The 22,419-nt window shown below is 40.7% G+C and overlaps 1 protein-coding gene across 1 annotated transcript; it reads left to right on the plus strand.

Moving 5' to 3' along the window:
- Positions 1 to 311: 311 nt before the first annotated feature.
- On the plus strand, positions 312 to 21,991 carry slc6a2 (solute carrier family 6 member 2; the record flags this gene model as incomplete). Its single annotated transcript, XM_084541296.1, has 14 exons — positions 312 to 823; positions 2,145 to 2,276; positions 3,977 to 4,214; positions 11,514 to 11,652; positions 12,100 to 12,234; positions 12,781 to 12,884; positions 14,861 to 14,985; positions 15,172 to 15,284; positions 16,787 to 16,915; positions 18,129 to 18,228; positions 18,924 to 19,024; positions 20,793 to 20,960; positions 21,709 to 21,780; positions 21,968 to 21,991. Exons 1-14 carry the CDS (start codon positions 526 to 528, stop codon positions 21,989 to 21,991), a joined length of 1,878 nt encoding a protein of 625 aa, XP_084397422.1. The 5' UTR covers positions 312 to 525.
- Between the last annotated feature and the right edge of the window lie 428 nt (positions 21,992 to 22,419).

The following is a 22,419-nucleotide window of genomic DNA, read 5'->3' on the forward strand; positions in this document are numbered from 1 at the left end:
CCACGTATCCATCGAATTATCCTTATAATTAATGTTTTAGCTAATTGTTTGATGGCTAGATTGTTCCGCGCACAGTGCGCACAGTGCGTGTGGTGACGTAGAGAGGACTTTGCTCCGAAGTATCTTTCACTTGACACCTGCTGTTGCTGTGCATCAGACTACAGATACAATGTTTTATCTAGTATTGGTAGCGCACAGACATCCGGTCTGTCAACTATAGGAAGAATACTGTTATCTATTCCTTACTCGCAGTCTTAACCTTTATTCCCCGCTGTGCGTAACTGTAACGGAATTTTACGCACAAACACCAAAACATCTCCAAACTTTCTGCTCTCTCCCCTCCAGCCCATGCACGCGGAGGTGTCACCTGCAGTTTCGGCGGAGAACACCAGCTTATCCGGTTTTTGCCAGAGGAATAGCGGTCCTTCTCCAAGCGCACCGACTCAGACCATCAGCTCCGCCAGAAACCGCAGGGGGCCGTGAGTGCACCGCGCCGGCGTGGGCTTCGTACGCACCGCAGAGAAGATGAACATCCAGGTTCTGCCAGAACACAAGCTCTCGTCGGTGGCCCCGCTGAAACAGTGCAATGTGGAGAAAAAGGAAGTAGAACTGATACTGGTGAAGGACCAGAATGGCGTCCAGTACACCAGTTCCTCCATCATTCCCACCCCCGGTCACCGCTCAGGTCCGCCCGGATCCATCTCCGAGGACGACCGAGAAACTTGGGGCAAGAAAATAGACTTTCTCTTGTCGGTCATTGGTTTCGCGGTGGACCTGGCCAATGTCTGGAGATTTCCTTACTTGTGCTACAAAAATGGAGGAGGTGAGTAAAAGTGTTTATGTGGAATAATGCGCTAAAGATTACTGGAATTACATTTTCCATCCCTTCGGTCATCTGCTAAATCTTCATGTAGAGGCCAGGTGTCAACAAGTTTCTATTTTTGCTTTAAAACATTTACAGATATCTTGAAACCGGCCAAGAAAGCAAATGGCACGGCGTCATTATTTTAGATCCGGTTTAGATTTCTCAGTTATTGGTGTAGCTCTAATTTTAGTTCCTTTCATCTCGTTTAATAGTCCCAGGTGTATTAATGAGAGGGAGTGCATTTAGCTTTCATGATGAAGGAAATGCCTCATTTTATCAAGGCGTGAGCATGGAAAACGTCACTCCAAAACATCTACAACTGAACTGTATGATTTGAGACTGTCAGATAAAAGTGACTGAGAGCTCCCTCCAGACTGACAGCTAAGTTTACTGGAAGCCGTTGAAGGTGCAGTTTAAATATACTATTTTCATGCTGTGTCACATGAAGCTTCACAGTTAATGGGGGGGAAAGTGTTGCATAGTGATGAGAATGCCTTCTTTCATGAAGTCACTATAGCTTTAAAAGTAACCCCTGAGCTTTCATGTCACAGAGAAGTTCAACATCTACTTGGAAAAGATGTTCGAATGCGTTTCTCATATGTGCTTTAAAATAAGCCGTGTCTATATTTACCTAGGAAGTGTGAACACAAGAGGGACTGCTGATCGCGTTCAAAACTAGTCAACACTGAAGCTGCACTGTAGTGAGAAAAAAAAAAAAAAAAAGATAAAGTACGGCGTGTACGGTTGAAGCAACAAAGGATTGTTTCGAACAGAGTGTTGTTTTACCTTCAACTCTCATGACAACAGAGTGCTCACTGGAAGGTGAGCGCTGTCCTCTGTTTGTCTGAGTGTCCATTCACGTGGCAAAAAATATCCACATGTTGTGCTCAGTGTTCTCCGTGGTCACCTCTACCGCCGGCCTGTCAATCATACTGGCCCTCAGCAAAATGTATTCATTACTGCGAATAATGTGTCATTTGTGATGGACAATGTCAAGAACAATTCAATTATGAGCGGTCATTTCCTTGTTGGTGGATGTGCAACTGAGGCACAGCATGAAAATAGCTGTGAGCTTTCCCAGTCTTTTTTTCCCCCCTTTCTAAGAATGTCAAACCCTCTACCACTAATTTTTTTCCATTTTTCTTTTGGACGTTATGATTTATCTTGCATTTATTTCCTTATCAAGCACACAACTTCATTTTTTTGCTGACAGAAAGAGAAATGTTAAACTAGAAGGGCAGAAAAAAAACATCTAAATGTAATTTTTCTCTCTTTTCAGGGGCCTTCTTGATTCCCTACATTCTCTTCTTGGTCATTGCGGGGATGCCATTGTTCTACATGGAACTCGCCTTGGGCCAGTACAACCGGGAAGGGGCAGCTACAGTTTGGAAAATATGCCCCGTCTTTAAAGGTGAACAGTACAAGCACAAGCCAACACAGCCTTTCTCCAACCTCTTAAACTGTGCTACTGACGGCTAAGTCATGCTCTACTTTGCTTCTCCTCAGAGTCTTGCCCTTTAATTTCACCCCTTTGTTCTTGTCCTTTCCCCCCGCAGAGGTTGATAAGAGTCACTTGTAACTAAAATCTGTCACAGTGGCTTTTTCATCCCACTGCAAACCTCTCCCTGATTGCTCTTGCAACCTTGTGTCCTTGTCTATGTTCAAATGTCAATTTCATATGAGTGAAATAAAGCCGGGCTGATTTTCACTCATTGCCGGAGAACATGTTCGATTTCATTTCAAGTCAATCAATTAAATTAATCAAAAACTCTAGAAAATAATCAAACAGGGTCGACAGTATTATGTGCTCCATTACAGAGAAAAACAGCAAATCCATTAAAAAAAAAAATGTGACTGACATTGATTTATGCTGTGCAAACCTTAAGCGGAAGGTTGCATTCAGTTAATTGTAGCACCTGAGTATTAACAGTATGCTATTTTTCCTGACATTTACTGTAAACCTACACTTGCCAAAACCTGTGTGACTGTTCTCATTTAGGAAATCTAACAAAACACACTGTGTCTTCAGATACTGTCAGATAAGTAGCTATGTCTGCACCACTGAAACGGTCAGTGTTTTTGTTGGCCCCAGCTCTTAGGCGGGTTTGTTTTTTTCCTGCACAGAATGAGTGGGTGATGGGTTTATGGGCTTCTCTGTTTCATGTAAGAACATCACATTCCAGCAGAGGCAAAAGAACACATCCCAGCGTTCACCCCCCCCCAAAAAAATAAAAAATAAAGAGTGATGGAAAGTAAACAGCGAGACGAAGTGTGAGGGTGAATTCTCTCGCAGCTTTTGAGAACTTGATCTGATAGCAGTTAAGTGTATGTAGCCTATCTGCGCTGTTGACGGAAAAATACCTCATGGCGATGATAAGATGATGAAGGCGACTCATATGGCCTCAGATGTGAAATGAAACGAAAACAATCATACTAAATGTGATCTCAAGGGTGTACATATGTGTTTGTGTGTGTGTACATTCATACATATACTCACTTGCCTAGTTCATTAAATACTCTTCTGAAACTGCATTCTAATATAACTTATAATGTTTATGTTGAACCAGCATCAGAAAGGTGGCAGCTCAACAGTATGATGTATTTTGTGGTGCTGTTAAACTGGACTGGTATAACACTACAGTGGTTCTGTTATTTAGTCTATGCTACTGACAAAAATAGGGCTGTCAAAATAACAGAAGTAACAACACAAACCACAGCTTCCAAAATGAATCAACAGCTCCCTTGTTTATTTCAAACAAATTATGAATACCATTACCTTCATGAAGCTAAGATTTTGTTCAGCATTGTTATATTAGAATACATTCATTTTCACAAGTATACCTAATGAACTGCCAAGTGAGTGTATATGCCTATAATTTATGTTGCTCTTAAACCTTTTATCATTTCGTTACTGTTTTTTGAGCACTGACTAAAATACACCTGCTTTTTTAGTGTTAAGCGCATCTGCAAATGCAATGTTGATGTAGCATGGGTCTGCAATGGGGTCACACTCCCTTACGTGAATGAAAAAGAAATAGTGTTGCAGTTCTACATGGCATGTAAGCCATCATTTTTTTATCCTTCCTCAAAAAATCCCCCTTTGCTCCTCAGGTGTGGGCTACACTGTGATCATCATAGCCCTCTATGTCGGCTTCTACTACAACGTCATCATCGCCTGGTCCCTCTACTACCTGTTCTCTTCGATGACAACCGAGCTGCCGTGGCTCAAGTGTGGCAACAGCTGGAATAGTCCGAACTGCACGGATCCCCAAGCCATCAACGGATCTATCCTCGGCAATGGCACGTCTTACGCCAAGTACAAGATCACCCCGGCGGCAGAGTTCTATGAGTGAGTGATTTCTGTAATTCAGAGCCCTTCCTTTATCATGTAGTAACCTCTGCAGAGCAGCATATGATCGAGAATGTTTGTAACTCTGACATGAAGTGTCAGAGGGCATTTTTGGGATTTTTAAGAAGTAAAATCATAATATATATATCTTTACTGACAAGTGACCCAATTGACTGACCCAAGATCAACCAAACGAAAACGCATAAATAACCTCCCTTTAACTTCCATTGCTCATAAACGTATAATGAATTAATTAGAAACAGTCAGGGTATCCTGCATGGACAGTGCTGTTGAAATACACAGAATTATCATGATTTCAGCGCTCTGGCCTGTATATAAATATATATAACGTGTGCATCCCATTAAAACAATTGAGCCACTATACACGTGAAGATGGCCAGCCGCTGAAACGTGAGTAAGGGACTCCGAAATTGTCCAGCCCTAAATGCTTGCGCTATAAAAAGGTGTATACATAAAAGTTCAAATACACTCTTTGAAGTGCATGAAAAAAGCTCCAACTGTTTATACTTCAAAGACAACCAGTTTTTCCCCAGCTTCTGTGAAGACTGACTGTGCAGCCCAGAGGAAGTCTGTGAAATGACTTGGACAATACAAGGGACACACGCTAAGCATGACGCACTGAATACATTGAGGGTGCATCGCGGCCAATATCTGACCTTCTTAAAGTTCCACTGCCATTCTGCTGAGCCATCTTGAACACTTTCTCTATTTATGCAATATGCCTGGTTGTCTTTCAGCAACCCCAAAACTTGACATGTACAAGTATACATATAGATACACATAGAAAACGACTTGTATTAAACATGCAGGTATGGGCATTTCCACAAAAACCTCTAGCCTTGAGAATTACAAGAGACCCTCCAAAAAGTAAAGCAATATTACTCAAAGAGCTGATAGGGTACGTGAAACCAGTGCTCCTTGGTGGGAATTAGTCTTTACTCACAGGAAGAAAAATCAGTAGATGTGCTCGGACAGACTGATAACAATAGGGTACTTTAAGACAGATCTTGCATGAAGGTTAGGCGCCGTAGGGGACAATAAACCCTCCTGCTTACAGCTAGCTTTGTGCACAGGAGCAATGCCAAGGCACAGCATGAGAGAGTCCAACTGAGTCAACAGCCCTCTTGCTTCACATCGTTCACTCTTCTGCATCCACAGTCCCTTTTGATGATAGTTGGAAATGTGAGTGTGTTGTGGAGCAAAATCTTTTGCAATTTGTGATGCAAAGTGTAAAATGAAACACTCCATCAGACTTATTCACACCTGAGCTGGCGAGCCTTCCTGCTACACAAGACAGTACAGTAGGCTAATTATGCTCACACACAGCCAGTGGTCACATGCAACTAAACTGCACTTGTTCATGTTAGCATTTCAATAAGGTCGGTTAAATAAGTGCAAGTGCAGGGTACTGTTACACAAAGTAACTTTGTGTTAGAGAAAGATGAGACTTTCTGCCACCCAAAGGCAGGGCGGCTTGCTATGACCACAGTACATGTCATCACCTAATAAAGTTAAAATAGCAAATGTGCTAGCAAGCGAGTTGTCTATTTATACAACCAGCAGATATGTTTCCACATTCATTTAGGGCTGCATTTCTGGCCACCTGATGAATGTTCACTCCACTATTTACTTTCCTTAGTATTGTTTCCTGTATCCTCAGCCAGTTTCTCATAATAGCTGACACTTTAGCACCCGAGCGCTCTGCTTTGTCCACCAGCTACTTGCTAAGTATGCCTTATCAGTTGCCCATTTGTTGTTGGGAAGGCAATGTGTAGTGTCCAAACAATACATTCACAGGCTGTAAAACTTAAACAATGAGCTGAAAGGTGCTAAAACACTCTGTAGAGCTGAAGGGAATGGGTGATTACACTTTAGGGGCTTGCCTCAGCAACAAAAACCTTGACGGTTGTTTTCTCTGAGACATTGTCCTTGGTTGTCCATTACAAGACAACAACAACAAGAGATGGTTTGGTTTTGGAGTGGCGTCTTGGCAGCGCTTGACCATGCCTCTCGCTGTTTCTTGAATTTGTCTGACGATTTCGGTGTCAGCCCAACCGACAGTAGTTTCTGCCCCACACGTCTCCAGTTGGACATTTGTATAAATTACCCTCCTTCTTCACCTTCAGATGTCTGGTTTCTGTTCCAACACTCGCATGTTTTAAATGGTATCAACAAACAAACTCGCTTGTTGTGAAATCTCCATTCAGTGACGTGCTGTGCTTACAGATGGGCTCAGCTGGACATTATAAACAATATGAACTAGGGCACAGGCAGGGTAAATTATGTTTAATGTATAATCTAACTGATCAGATCTTATTATAGATCCCATCATGTGATGCACAGCTAACATAAAATATAGTTGTTGATGCCAGTCAAGTTTGAGTCTCATTTCCGTAACTCTCAGACTGTAACTCTCTAGCATCATGTTTCTTTATAGGCGGTAGGTCTTGCGTAATTAAGTTGATGTAGAATATCAAATATACTGAAATATATTACAAACATGGTATCAACAAACCTTTTAAACACCAGGGACACTCACTAAATATTTAAAAAGAGGCTAACAGAAGAATAGCACAATTTACAAATAATTAGCAATTATTAATGTCAGATTAGCTCATCCAAAAAAAAGTTATTCCAGGTCAAAATTTACATCATGTTGTTAAAAAAAAATATTGTGAGCTGAAAAAGCGGGTGTGACTTTAACATTACAATAATAATATTCTGTAAGCCTCCCTAACAACTCCCTGACAAGTCCAAACCATGTGACAGGGCTCGCTTGGAAGATATCAACTGGAAGAAGCCGTGTGAGGACAGCCAAAAACAATGGCCTCTGCCAAAAATCTGACCTGGAAACAAGAGATCTGCTGGGCTTTTTTTCTGCGATTAATCTGATAACTTGCACAGAGATCAAAGAGACGTTGCAGCTGTTAACTCCCAAATCACTCACATTGCGCCTATTACAAAATACAACTGCTGTTTCGTCACTTGGAGGCACACAAATCATGAAGCAGACAGAGCCTTTCACTTCTCAAGCTGCCAGTAGGTTTTATAAGAAGTGCGTGTTAAATGTTTTTATTTAGCTTTGAAAAAGTCTCACATTCCTATACATTCCAGAATAACAATTTTTGATTACAAAAATTACAGGGGATTAGGGTGCAAATTTCAGCTAACTAATGAATATCATGAAACTTCCCCAGTTAATGTTTTCTTAACTATAACAACCGGATAGTCCCAATCAGAGCTATTCATTGTAAACAAAATAAACCCCATTGCACTCAATTGACATGCATGTCTACATCGCTGTTACTCTCCTGTCCATCACTGCATAAAGCCCTTCCAGATGATATGATTGGGCCAGCAGATCTATGCCAAACGATAATCAGTCCCCAACAAAGTAACTCCAGAGCGACTTCAGCCAAAATCAAATTTGTAGACAGAGAAGTTGGTCTGTCTTTGAGGATAAAGGGCATTTCTTTATATCATTTAGGTAATCAGAAAACACCGTCAATAACCAGAAATTTATTAATAAAACTGGAAAATTTGGTGACTGCTTCTCTTTAGCTCCGTTTTAGGTCTTTACCAGTTCCTGAAATGTCTGGGACTTTAGATGCGTCAACTGTGAACCAAAACATGAAATTTAAAGGCCAGATGCTACGATTTAATAAAGTGTGGACACAAATGCAACACACTAACAGATGAGACCGGCTGAAATAACAAGCAAGTTTAATAAAGACTGACAAAGCGCTGTCATGTGAAAGCAAGTAGTCCAAAAATGAGTCCATACAAAAAAGTTACCCAATGGAAGGTAGTCCAACAAAAGGTGAACCAGAATAAACCAACAAACTAAAATAAGTAGAACAATACCAAAAGCCAGGGATTACATGCAAAGAAAGAGACAGAGAGCTAATGACAAACTACCGAAGCCCAAGGCAAGAGACAGGACAGTATATATACACAAGGGCTAACAAGACACAGGTGAGACTGCGGAGGGAGGAGCACACAAGGAAAAACCAATCACCTAATCACCTAATCAAAGGAGGGAAAACACAGACGGAAAGTAAAAATAGGGTCGACTGGAAATGAGTGGCTGGTTGTGTCATGCTGGAGTTGAAGTTAATGAATGTTGAACAACAGTTACTTTTACTGAAATCACTCCAACACAGAAAAGATGTCCAGGAGGCAAAAGGAAGGTGAATTTTCTGTGTTTGTCCAGCCGCTGAGATCCAGTAGAAATGCATTTTGGACCAATCACAACCATGCAGCTCAGGTGAGGGCATAGGGTCCAGAGCCATACGCCCTCACCTGAGCTACAGCCAGATTGCGTATTTACGCCACAGCTACGGCATAGAAGTGATGCACAACTGTACATCTGACTCTACACATTGTCATTTATGAACGTATCAATTATGAAAGAGTCAAATGTTAAAATGCACGCTGTCATTTGAAAATCACAGTCCCAGTTCCTTAATATATCCTAAATAGGCTCTTAAGTATGTTCTGTGTTTAGACTCAGTTGCATAATCTACTTTCAATTTTAACGTTGTGTTCATGGACGCACACACTGGGCTGGTTCTCTGATGACTGGTGTGATCAGTCAAGTGGACCGGATTTACTTAGCTTTTCTACTAAAGTTCGAAGTAGTTATATATGTGTATAGTTTTTTTTTTTTTTTGACAGCAATGACAACACTACTCTTAAGCAAACCCCCGCATCCATTCGCTTTGGCTGTAGCCTGAAGCAACCACATCTAATTCCATGTCAAGGATAACTAGACTTGATAAATAGCCCTCATTTAAACCAAAAGATCGAATTACGTGAACACTTGAGAAGATTGCCTTCACTTCAATCACACACTCTATTTAACATATTTGTTGAAAGGACTACTTTTAAAATAACATGGGCAAACTCACGTGTAACAAATTAAATAAATCCGATTGAAATTAGGTAGAACCCCAAGCTGTGTTTTGATTCTCATGTCTTCACTCCTCTCTATTTATTTATCTTTGCATGCCCTGTTTCTCGTTTCGTAACCAACTATATGGCTGTATGCAATGGTGTGCCACTCTCAAGTGTACAGAGAGCAGCTAATGGCAACAGTGAGTGTTAGGATGGCAGGAGAACCAGCTTGCTGAGTTCGATAAGACTAAATGTGTTTAGAGTAACTAGACCAAAGGGACACGGTCTGATGTTATAGTGAGCATTTACTGGCAGTATATTATCAATTCTATCAGATGAGCAAGGAGGCCTTGGGGCATTACAACACTAACACAAGGCCTGCAGGTCAGAGCACTGACTCAAAATGTCTCTCCCACAAATAAACTGTTGCTTTCACACTGCTATCTGCCTCCCCAAAGACAACATAGCTTTGAATTTATTATCAGTCAAAGATAAGTAAATGCTGAAGAGAAGTTTCACAGATCCTTCGGTCCCTTCGGAGTCTGTGTCTGAACATACTGCATTCAGTTTGCGTGTTTGTGTGTTGGTCTGTTGTGTAAGCAACCTGAGTATCAGATCCAGATCCAGTTCCAGTGGTTATCAGCCCGTGACATCACATGCCTACTAAATTGAATCTTTCTCGAGGAAAGTCTCAGGCGCAATGTGAAAGGAACGAAAGTACTTTTAAATGTTTTACCGCCGGATATTGATATCCAAATAAAATCCAATCTGCTCCCAGTGCTCCAGAGCAACATCTAACAAAAGTAAAACATTGTGTAGTCAGTCTTGGTTGTTGGTGTCATGTTTGCTTATCGAGACTCCTCACTGGGACAGACTGCTGAGGTCTTAACTTGCAGTGCTGTTCCCAAAAAATATTTTTGGTGAACAGTAATGACTAAACTAAAGACTTTAAACTATAATAACATTTTCAATTATAAATGCTTTGCATCTGGTATAAATACTGGGTAGGATACATCCAAAGTCCATCTATAACTTGAATAAATGACAAAACACAAGAAATTCAGGCGCTTCCACACAGGTGCACTGCATGGTAGTGTTTAAAGGCTCGAATGGCAAAAGCTTCGGACACGAAGACTGCACAACTGGCAAGCATTTCGACAGGAACAGTGACTAAAGTGACATTAGGATTTATTTTGGGATGAGATGTTGGTTAATAGGGTTGGAAACTGTGGTCAAAAGTGAACATTTGATGACCCTGTTACTCATCCATTAGTATAATATGTAAAGAAAAACAGAGGGCAAGAGAGTATCAGGACTTTACTACACAGAGATATTATAGTAAGATTGCAGTTTAGAAAACCCTGCCATTGTGAAAATGAATGCATATTTGAGAAGTCAGTGGTGCTACAAACGTAGACGCCCTGGTCTACAGGATATGTGGAAATGCGGTGGGATGAGTTGTCCGTCATCATCACTGATGACTTCACCTACAGTGAGGGGACGCGATCACTCATCTCCAACATGTCCAACATTTTAGTCAGTGCTCTCCTTCACCAAAATCATCAAAACACCAAATGAGGGGATATCTTTTGGTAGAATGGTTTCTCACCTTTGATTTGTCACCGAACTGGTTACAGTTTTCTCATCTCGCCCAAAGAGTGTGAGTATTTTGAAAGATGCTGACGTATGTTTTTCCTTTCGAACGCTCACCTTGATCTAACAGAAGGTGTTTAGCACGAGGAGAATGGCTGGAAGTGTTGACAATACCAGATGTTCAGCCTAATTGAGACGTTTGCTTTAGATAAAACACATTTGATCTGCATCAGTGTTAACTAAATGAATACAATATGTTGTTCAGTGATAAGCTGAGGTGACATGACAACAGCAGGGTGAAATTATTAGTTTTTGAGAGAGGAGCGCTGCCATGTCTGTTTTAAGAGGGCCTCTTTCCCATTCTTCATCTCCCATCATTTGACAGCAGTTGTAGACTCCCCCAGCTGTTGTAGAACCTGGGTGGCCCTGTTCAACAAAAGCATGACTCATTTTTTAGACATAACACCCACTCAAAAAAATATAATGACAATAAAATGCATGCCATTCCATAGAAGCACCATAGAATTAGTGCCAAAAGCAATTTTACTGGCAAGTGCTTAAAACTCGCATGTTCTTTTGTTCGACGTCGGTGTTCAACTTGAGCAGCGGTGTTATAGTGGGACATTCATGACACATTATTTCGTCATTTATTAACAATACATTGCAAATATTTTATCAGATTTCTTTCAGAAAAGTTTGTGGGACACTAATGCAGGTTAAAAATGAGAGTATACAGTATACCACATGCTTCTAGATATCATGACACAATTGATCTGTCTGTCCTTATAGACGAGGCGTGCTGCATCTCCATGAAAGTAAGGGGATCCAGGACCTGGGCTTGCCTCGCTGGCAGTTGACCCTGTGCCTGGTAGTGGTGGTCTTCATCCTCTACTTCAGCCTGTGGAAAGGTGTCAAGTCTTCAGGGAAGGTACAGGCCTGGACCACCAAAGAACAGCTTTCTCCAACCAGAATAAATTTCTGACAACTTTAATATCTGCAAGAGATCTGCAGCTAGGATTCTGCTACCGAGACGTTTTGCAGAAGTTCTCGTAAAGTAGGCTGTTGGTACAATGTAAAGGAGGAGTGATAAACATTATCAGGACTGGAGACTGCTTATGCTTTACAATCTGAATATTAAGCTTTCCAGCACTCACTTAGGTTGCAATCACAATGTTTAATTTAACACTATGAGTGCTACTACATATAGCGCTGGATTAGTATGTTCACATTCTGTACTGCACGTAATCTTGGAATCCAAACTGTAAGAAAAGGAGGAGTGGGATTTCTTTGTTAATATACGTTGCCAATGGTTCAATGGTCCATGCTTTATTTTTTTTACCTCTTGTACTTGTTTGTTGTGTGTGTGTGTATTAAGGTGGTGTACATTACAGCCACCATGCCCTACGTGGTGCTTTTTGTGTTGCTGATCCGAGGCATAACTCTCCCAGGGGCCATGAATGGCATCAAAGCCTACCTCCACATTGACTTCAAGCGACTCAACAATCTAGAGGTGAGAGCCAGTGCTTGTTATCTACAGCCCATCCATGTGCTTAGGGGATAATTTGTGAAAAAAGAAGACAAACTGTCTGACTTATTTGTTCATCTTATATGGTAAGAGTACCATTAATGTCAGGGCCTCCTTTCTGTGTTACGTTGGGTGGAGTAACTCATGCTCTGGGGGTTAAAGGCTAGATTCCATTGGGGCCTCCCATACTGAATGAATGAATGAATCTACTCTTCAAGCACATATTTAAGATAAGGATGAGGGCGTTTAAGGGTTGAGAAATAGTTCATGTTTTGCAAAACATCTGTGTGGATGACTGTATGCGTGAACTTACTGTAATTGACATATTTTACAAACCAGAGCAAGGCGGCCCTGCTCATAACAAAATGTTCAGGTAAACAGAGAGCTTTTCCCAGAAGACCTTGCAGTGATGTCAATAATGACTGATTAATGAGCATTTACATTCAAGTCAGCCTTGAATGTGTGGTTTGCATTTATCATTGTTTTATGGTCATTCAAAGGCTTTTTGTTTCTTTGTCACTTTTGCCATAGGTGTGGATCGATGCAGCCACCCAGATATTCTACTCACTGGGTGCAGGATTTGGTGTGCTCATTGCATTTGCTAGTTATAACAAGTTCGACAACAACTGCTATAGGTAAGGGATTGCGTCGTATTTCTGCTTGTCCACAGCCCACACCATAACATCCTGCTCATTTTAAGCGCTCTGCCTTTCCCATCTTGTAACTGGATCACGCAGCAGAGGCGATACTAATCAGTCCAACTCACCCCAATGGCCAGGTGTTAACAGGGTAGATAAAGTACAGGACAGGAAGGGTTGCCAGATAATAGCCAAAGGCTATATGCTGACTGGTTTGTCATAGTGCTGCTCCTCTTCAGAAAAAAAGCAGACATGAGTTTGTGGGCTTGGCTAATCTTTTTCCACATTAATAGGCTGCAGTAGTGCTGGCAGAGGCAGATGCTGCTGGCAAAAAAAAAAAAAAAAAGATAGCAGTGTGACCCATCATGGTTGTAAATATGCTACACTAAGCAGACAAAACGTATCTTGCTGGAGCAGCACTTAATCTCATATAGCAGTTATGGCTGAAATGATTTCATGCTGCGGTACCTCTAACTAAAAAATAAAATGCTTATTATCAAATAAATGATCTCCCAATTGGGGAGACATAATGCCAAGTGTCATCAGAGAGGCTTCCAAGCAAAATATATGCTGCACTTGTGTTATAAGCATTATGGAGACTCTCCTCTCCAGTCCCATTTCCTCCACCTTCCTCCAGCCCAAACTGGGCCTCCTTTGCCTTCCTCCTCTCTCATGTCCCATTTAGAAATGCGTCTGGGCTCCTGGCAGGTGGGATTTGCATTATGCCCTTGATGTCAAATGAGCAAACTTAAACTGTGAGAAAGGCAGCAGCCTGGAAGAGCTGGTGATGTTAGAAAAACAAGCAGTGTGCAGGAAATCTGCAAAAGGTATGCTGCAATGAAACAGTGTGTCTTTCCTCACAACTAAGAAAAACACATAGCTCGCCAGCTCACTGTCAAACAGAAGCTCTCAGTTGTCGGTTACCACTACAGCTAAAACTAAACAAGCTCGTTTCTTAAGTGGAAATGAAAATAAATTGATGCCAAATTGCTGTTGAAAAATATACTATACTAGAATGAAGAGTAATTAAATACTGTTGAATGAATGACAGTTTTTCATTACTCTTCATTCTGCTATAGTGTATTAAATGTGTTAAATAAAATCAAGCATTAGTTGAAATAAACACTTAACTGAAATACAAACTATACCTAAAAAAAAATGAAATCTTGTACTACAGCTCAGCAGCTGCAGACTCTAAAAGGGCTTTTGTTTAGTGACCAGAATGAAAAGAATGAAACAACAGAAGACGGGAGAAACAGAACAGCACCCTAATAACTGATCAAACCACAAACCAGAAGCATTAAAATATGCAAAATATTTCTTGTAAAAGTTTTCTATATACTATAATTCTCTATCTTTATAGATCATGTATGGTATGCTGAGTGCCTTTACATTGGAATTTCCCAGTATGTGATTAGTAAAGTATCTATCTATATAAATCCATAAAAACACTTGTCGGAGAGAAGTAAAGCAGGGTCATTTTTACTTACGTGACCCAGTACAATGGAAAAGAAGCTCCAAACAGTGGCTCAACAATGTCTGTTACACAAAGAGAGTCATGTTAGTGGCTCAGTGTCACTTTCAAGAAATGTTAGTGTGCAGTCCTTTGTAAAACTGAAATCAGCCTGGTAGAAAATCAGCAATTTAGAACTTCCTTCAAGATTGGATAGTTGAGATGTTTAGAAATGGAAGAATACATTATACTATATTGTAGAAATTGCAGGAAAGCTGTGGCAATTTCTTTCTTTTACCACAGAAGATGTGTGCGTCATTGTATTCCTAGATTAGTGAGTTAGTAATAATAAAACTACTACTACAAAAATAACACTACCCCTTTAGTTTACAGCAGCAAAAACCATAAACCAAAACCAGTGATTATGGTGAATTAGAGCGTCAGCAGCGATATAGATATAGATAGGATATTCAGGTTTCTATGTAACTTGTTTTTGTTGTTGTGTCTTTTCTCTATCTAGGGATGCTCTCCTGACCAGCACTGTGAACTGCGTCACTAGTTTCTTCTCAGGGTTTGCCATCTTCTCTGTGCTCGGATACATGGCTCACAAACACAAAGTGAATATAGAAGATGTGGCAACAGAGGGTATGTTTCAGTGTTCTGGTTCTCATTCAGACACTGTCTCGAAAATGTATATCGCTACAATTATTTCATCTTGTTCCTCGCTTGCTATGGTTGCGTTTAATAATGCAGTACATAAGCGGTCATACATGCATTTGCGCTTCCAACATGTGCAGTCTGTGACAGCTGAAGTCTTTGTTGTGCGTTCAGGGGCAGGTTTGGTGTTCATCATCTACCCCGAGGCAATTTCTACACTACCAGGCTCAACATTTTGGGCAATTGTGTTCTTCATCATGTTGCTGACTCTGGGAATTGACAGTTCGGTGAGTACTGGCAACAACTATGACAGCTCTCTCAGAAAGATTTGTCGTTTTAAGAGTTAAAGTAGAAATCTTTTAGGTGGAATGGGTAGCTCTGCTTCATGGATTACATGCATAGATTCTGACACAAGATGTATAGGTAGCATATAAACAAATGTTTAAAAACTTAGGTAGTTTATAGTAAGGTGCAATATTGGAGGGGAGAGCGGAGTACAACTTGTTTTAACATGTAAGTCATGGCACAGTTCAAACAGGATCAAAAGTTATCATTGTACATAGTTTTTTTCCTAATGAGGTCCCATGGTGTCCATAGGATGGAACGGGACTCATCTCTATAGTGTTTGCTCAAGGAATAGTGGCAGCTCTGTTGGACACAATTACACCTCCAGTCACCTTTACTTTATTGTCTCAACCAGCCATACATTATCTCATTATATTTTCAGTCCATCCTAGGGCAGGAGTGGTTAAACATAAGGCTCTGATGTTGGTCAAGATGCAAGAAATAGTCAGTTTCCTTGTTCATCCAGTAGCCTTTTATTACAGATCATGTTAGCCATATACATTTTATGACATTAAAATTCGAACTTTATGAGCGTCCTCTCCGTGTTAGTTACTGTTTGCCTCAGTATGATATCACCGTGCATACAAACCGTGCAGACATTAATCAAATGTCCATGGGAAAAGAATCATTTTAAATGAATAATGGTTTCCCTTCTTTATGAGCCAGAGCTTTGAAAAACAGTGAAAACTTTAATGTGCATATACGTAGAACAGAGCAAAAACAGTGTCTGCTGATGTCCCATCGGGATTTTTTTGCCCATTAAACCTCTGATAGAACATAAAGTCCACTGCATGTCGTCTGTGAGAAGCTATGCAGTTCTCCCGAATGCACCAGTTTGTTATGGATTATACAATATCAAAAGGAGCTGCCTTACATAGAAATAGGCATATTAAAATAACGCGCCAGTGTTTTGTTTCCAGTTTTCTCTTATTATACGTCCCCCTTGGTTGTAATTAATAATACAGCTTATAAGGCCAAAGTATCGAAATACTATGAAATTATAAAACAAACATGCAAGATGACTTGATGACAGGACGTCTAGCACCTTCGCAGTGTGTAAAACTGTGACGGATATGATTCTTGACAACAGATGGTAAAGTTTATTCAATAAAACGTAAAATAATGTAAACTAAATTTCAGCCATCTAAACATCTGTGACTACAACAGATTGTTTCAAAAGCCAGCTGTGATTCCACATAACATCTGCCCAGTGATTTACTGAGGTACTTAGAAAGTGGGGCTTTTAACAGATCTTTGTGGAAAGACGTATTAAAGCTGATGTACTGTAACATATTAGGAGTGTGTGTTTTATTCTGTTGTCTGGCTGAAGCTCAAAAGAAATCCAAAGGAATCACTCTGGGGCTGAGCCACTCTTGTGCTGACAGAAACACTCGGCAGTACAAATACACTCTGTCCATTGTGTTTTTGTGTTTGTGTCCCCCAGATGGGTGGTATGGAGGCAGTCATCACAGGTCTGTCGGATGACTTCAAGATTCTCAAGAGAAACAGAAAGCTCTTCACCTTCGCCACTGCTTTTGGAACCTTCCTGTTTGCCCTGCTCTGCATTACTAATGTAAGTGTCTAAGTTTTACTGGGCTATTTGCCTATTTATTAATTTACTATATATATATATTTTAGTAAACTTTGATTGCAATATATTTTATATAGCTCGATCAGGCATAACATTATCACCACTGACAGGTGATGTGAATAACACTGAGCATCTAGTGATGCTGGGAAACGTTTGGAAATGGCATTCATGTGGATGTTACTTAGACATGTACCACCCACTTAGACTAGACCAGGCACACACACCCCATAGCAATGACACTCCTTGATGACAGCAGCCATCCCCAGCAGGATGCAGCCTGACACAGGCACACACACAAAACCCTTTAGGAACAACTCAAAAAACATGGGAAATAGCCTAAGGTGTTGACCTGGCCACCAAATTAGAGTAGAGCAGTAGATCCCAAAACTGAAGTATCTGTGGGATGCACTGGAACAAGCCTGATCCATAGAGGCCCCACTGCTTAACCCATAGGACCCAAAGGCCCCCACTAACAACATTCTGTTGTCAGACACCACAGGAGACCCTCAGAATATGTCCATTCTCTGATGAGTCACAACTGTTTTTGAGACAAGGGAGACCTACACAATATTAGGAAGGTGGTCATAATGTTATGCCTGATCGGCGTAGTTAAAGTTATGCAAACTTGATAAGACTTGAGACTTAAACTACATGTGACTCATGCAGGAAGAATAATTAAGAGAGCTATTCAATGACACTTTGATAAGGATTTAGTTAAAGCTTCATCCAGGAAACCCACAATTATTTTGGTCTGTGGACCCTATTCATTACCAAAGCAAAAGGCTTACAGAAACTCAGGCCGGGACAGAAAGGTTTTATGTTAGGGATTCACATGGTTTCTACCCCTAATCAAATCAACAGAATTACTGAGAATGTGTGTAATGCCTTTCGCATGCTACTTTCCTGGCACAAGGTACAGTATACCACTCCAGATGAAAATCAAAGATTTATTGTACAAAGGTTCAGATGCTCACCGGTCAATCTGTGTGTGCCTTTTCTCTGCTGAGATGTCAGCTTGGACTTTAAATCTCCTCAAAGGGCAAAACAAGCAAACTGTACTCCGTCAATCATATTAACTGTGACAGGCTCTTTCTGATTGACTGCAGATTTATGTTCAAGGATTAACATTATACGGTATTCCCCACACAAACGCACTTTTCATGCACTAAATGTTCTGTTTCTTTTTTGCTGGTAGGGTGGGATCTACGTGCTGACCTTGTTAGATAAGTATGCGGCAGGCACTTCTATACTCTTTGGTGTGTTGATCGAGGCCATTGGAGTGTCGTGGTTTTATGGTAAGAGTTTCATTACTAATTGTTTTTTTTTTCATATTTAAGTTATAGTTCTTCTGCAACATTAGTCATTGAGGCAGACAATGAAATCAGAAAGATATGACAGCCACTTTTAGCAATTTTTTTAAAGGAAAAGGGAAGAAATGTGCACTAAAAAGAATCAGTGACAAAAATATCAACTGTGATACAGAGTTTTCTTTTCAGTGAAGCAAAAACTGAAAAGATTGAAAACAGCCCGTTGATTGCATCTCTGCACTCACAGCACAGGGTTGAGCAAGAGCAACTGCACAGCAGTTTCAAGACAGAGAGAAGACATAACACAAGTCATAAGACTGCATGCTGAATGACATCACGCAACAACCCCAAGAAATGGAAGGAAATCAGAGGGGTCTGTTTAAAGGGGCTCCCGTGATAGTTAAATTGTGCAATCACAGCGAAATATTAAATAATTAAATAAATAAATAAATAAATATTGATGATATCATCGCTATCTTGATGAAATAATGAGACAATAAGACCAGAAAAATGTCAGAGGACATCAAGGGTGTAGACTATCATGTGCTGGATTTCCTCCTGCTGTCCAGTGAGACGCCGTACTTGGCACAGACGTCTCAAAGTGGCCTACACTGATTGTTCAATGTGTATAAGTTTGCTTTCCACAGTAACCCTTGCTGTTACATTTTTCATACTCTCTCCAGGAGTGGACCGCTTCAGCGAAGATATTGAGCGAATGATGGGCTTTAAGCCAGGTCTCTACTGGAGGCTGTGCTGGAAATTTGTCAGCCCTGCTTTTCTGCTGGTGAGAGAAATATAAAAACTGAAGTTTGTTACATTTGGGGCTGGTATTTCCAGACTAGGTTGACATCTGATGCCAGATCACAAACTCTGCAGTTAACAGAAGTAGTTAAAAAGTTGATGTGTTGCACAAACCAGCTTTCCCGAATGCAGAAAATGTTACTTTAGGTTTCAGTTATACAGCGATTGTTAGAGATTTCAGACTTCAAATTGCTTTCTTATCCTACTCAACAGCTGAAGTAAATCAAAGTGATGTAATAACCTGAAGAAATGGAAAATGAAAAAAAAAAAACCCTCACTCACCACCCCAGATTTATCATCGGCGGTCATGCATATGCCCTCAGGGAGGGTGGGATAAGTGAGAATAGCTGAAACCTCAGTGTGCCTCCTAGTGAGCGCCTCACTAGCAGGTGAATTTAGTAGTGTGCGGCTCCACGTGTATTAGAGGAAGCACATGTCCGTGTCCGCTGTTATCCAGGGGTGGGTGGAGACAGCCATGTGCTTCCTTTAATACAAATGGCTGTCTACACTCCTCCCCTGGACAACAGTGGAGGCTTGCAGGAATAATGAGAATTAGTTACATCATGAGAAAAAAGGGTACAAATGCAAAAATAAATGACTATTGTTACGGATATATTTTGGTATATACGGAACAATGACAAGCTTTTGTACTTTCATGGTTGTGCTAGTGTAACTGTGGGAGATGAGTAATGTGTCCTAGAGATTAATGCTACCACACCACACCCTGCCAATTACATTCCACTTCATCCAAGCCGTTCTAACGGCGTCTGTGAATGTGCACATGAAGCGCCGCAGCTTGTGATTCATTGCATGTAAAAATAAGGAGTTATGTGGATTCAACACAGTGGCCTTTTTATTATCTTAAAGCCAACTATATCAAAGAGGGTGAACTAACAGGTATCATCTGAGCTCTGTGTACTCATTAGCATGACTTACCATACATAGCATTTAAGTTTTTGCCACTGAAAGATATTATTCTGTTAATGAATTTCATACAAATTGTAGGGAAACAGCTCCAGGTCTGTGGTGTATACTTGGCCTTAGCTTTTCAAGACACTTGATGGTAGCTCCTTTCGAGCTTACTGGAGTTCTTCTGGGGATTTTGGCTGTCTCAGTTGGTTCCTCGTCTTCATATAATCACACACTGACTCCATGATGTAGAGATGGACTCTGCAGAGACCACACAATCAGTTGTACAGCCCATGATTCTTGCAGATCTTTCTTTACGACCCTCCATACATGTTTGCAGTTAATGTCCTGCTGAATGCAGAATGAATTTGGCATTGGTCAGACGTCCCCTGATGTTAATGCTTGATGGCTATGCATGTTTAAAATATTAACATTTGCAGAGCATTTTATAAACTAACAGCTTCTCCATTATTCCTAATCGAAGATGATATTTACCATGGATAGAGTAGCTACTCTGGCTTTTAGTGTAAAGATAACAAATGAAGAGCTTTGACCTGATTCATAACTTTGAACGGGATTTGAAAGGTACAGAGTTTACATAGGCGGAATAGTTTTTAAAGGGTTTTCAAACGGACTGAAATAGGTTTCTTGAGTATATTTTTTGTAGAGTGACTGACCTAAGTCGCTTTTCTAATTACTTCCCTCAGTCGCTGTTTTTTTTACTTGTCTACCCCTTTTCTTTCAGGGACTTAGAACAGATCAGGCATCACGTACAAATACACTTAACAATTCTAATGTGTCTGTCCTTTTTTGCACCCCCCTTTTTCTCCTCTTTTTCACAGTTTGTGGTGATAGCCAGCACTTTGACGTCGTCAGGCCTGAAGTACGATGACTACGTCTTCCCTAACTGGTCCAACATATTGGGCTGGGGTGTGGCCATGTCCTCCATGCTGTTTGTTCCCTTTTACGCTATATATAAATTCTTCAGTGTACCAGGAACATTCAAAGAGGTCTGTATGCTAAGCATTCGTCACATAAGGTGAAACTTTGCAAATCTTTCAGAATTGTCTTACGCCGAATAAAATTTCTGGCAGGATGATCAACAAAGGGTGGGATTATGGTAAAAACTAAAACTTCTGACTGAGATGAACTTCTACTTATATCCACTAAATGGTGCAAATAAAATCTAAAGTCACAAAAAAGCCAAATGTAGTCACTAGTAAATGATGTGAATGTCCATGATGGCCACGTTTTTTTTAAGTAAACTTAAAAAAAAACAATCCTCTGAAGAGTGAGTGAAGAGTGACATTGGCACTGTGAGAACACAGACAGATGAGATGATCACTTCAAAGCACTGGGAGTTTATGATCGCAATCATCAAAGCACCGTGGAGCTATTTTCATCCCTCAGCAGTGAACCAGTGTCAGCTTCACTCGACTGTAACAATTCCCACATCCCACTGGCATTTCCCGTTAATGGTCGGGGTTAAGGATTTCTTTCTGGCTCTCAGGACGTAGTGCACATGTTCGTCCTAAAAAACTCACACCTTGAGTTCAAGATCGCCAGAATAAACATGTCCGAGGTTCTTGAGTACATTTTTTCACGGCTTGTCTTCATTCATTCATTTTCTATACCCGGTTATTCCTGTCAAGGGTCGCGGGGGTCTGCTGGAGCCTATCCCAGCTGTCACGGCTTGTCTTTATGTCTGAAATTGAATTGAATTCCCTCTTAAATGAAATTCCCTCTCTTGTTTTGCAGAGAATAGCCTACTGCATCACTCCAGAACATGAACATCATCTGGTGGCTGAAGGAAATATAAGGCAGTTCAAAGTAAGTGCTACTGTGACGGCATGAACTTCCTAAGTGGCTGCAATTAGTATGATGATAAAATGTTAAGTGATTTGTGTACTTACTATTATTAAAATGAACGAAACAACTCGTTAGTTAAAATGGAACCCGATATTTATATTTATGACATTTGATCACACAACACGTACGACTGTCTTTGGTTTTCCAGCTCAAGCACTGGTTGGCCATCTGATCCCAAATACCCAAAATGCCGTCAGCCATCCTCACATGTGGTGTTTGGAGTTCCTGTGTGCCACCAGTGGTCGGACAGACAAGGAGGGCAATAGGGCCCCAACCTCTCTCAGCAGACACCCTCTTCAGCCTGTGCATTTAATACCCAAGGCCTTTGTTCTCAGCGGTGGCTTCGAGCACTTTGATTTCAGCGTTCTGCCTGTTGACATTGTGAAATTTTCCAGGGGCACCGTGTGGGGACAATTTACGAGTCATTTGCCCATGGACATCATTATGGTTTTTATATACAGTTTTAATTAATCATACGTTTTGTTATGGTTTTAGATATTTTGCTGTGTTACTATTAACTACGAAAGGAAACAAACTTAAAAATGAAACCCCCCGAAAGCTGGCTTTGCATATAATTGTACAGGGCACGTCAGTATTTCA

The sequence above is a fragment of the Chelon labrosus genome (assembly GCF_963514085.1).
Source record: "Chelon labrosus genome assembly, chromosome: 3".
In the NCBI taxonomy this organism is placed as follows: Eukaryota; Metazoa; Chordata; class Actinopteri; order Mugiliformes; family Mugilidae; genus Chelon; species Chelon labrosus.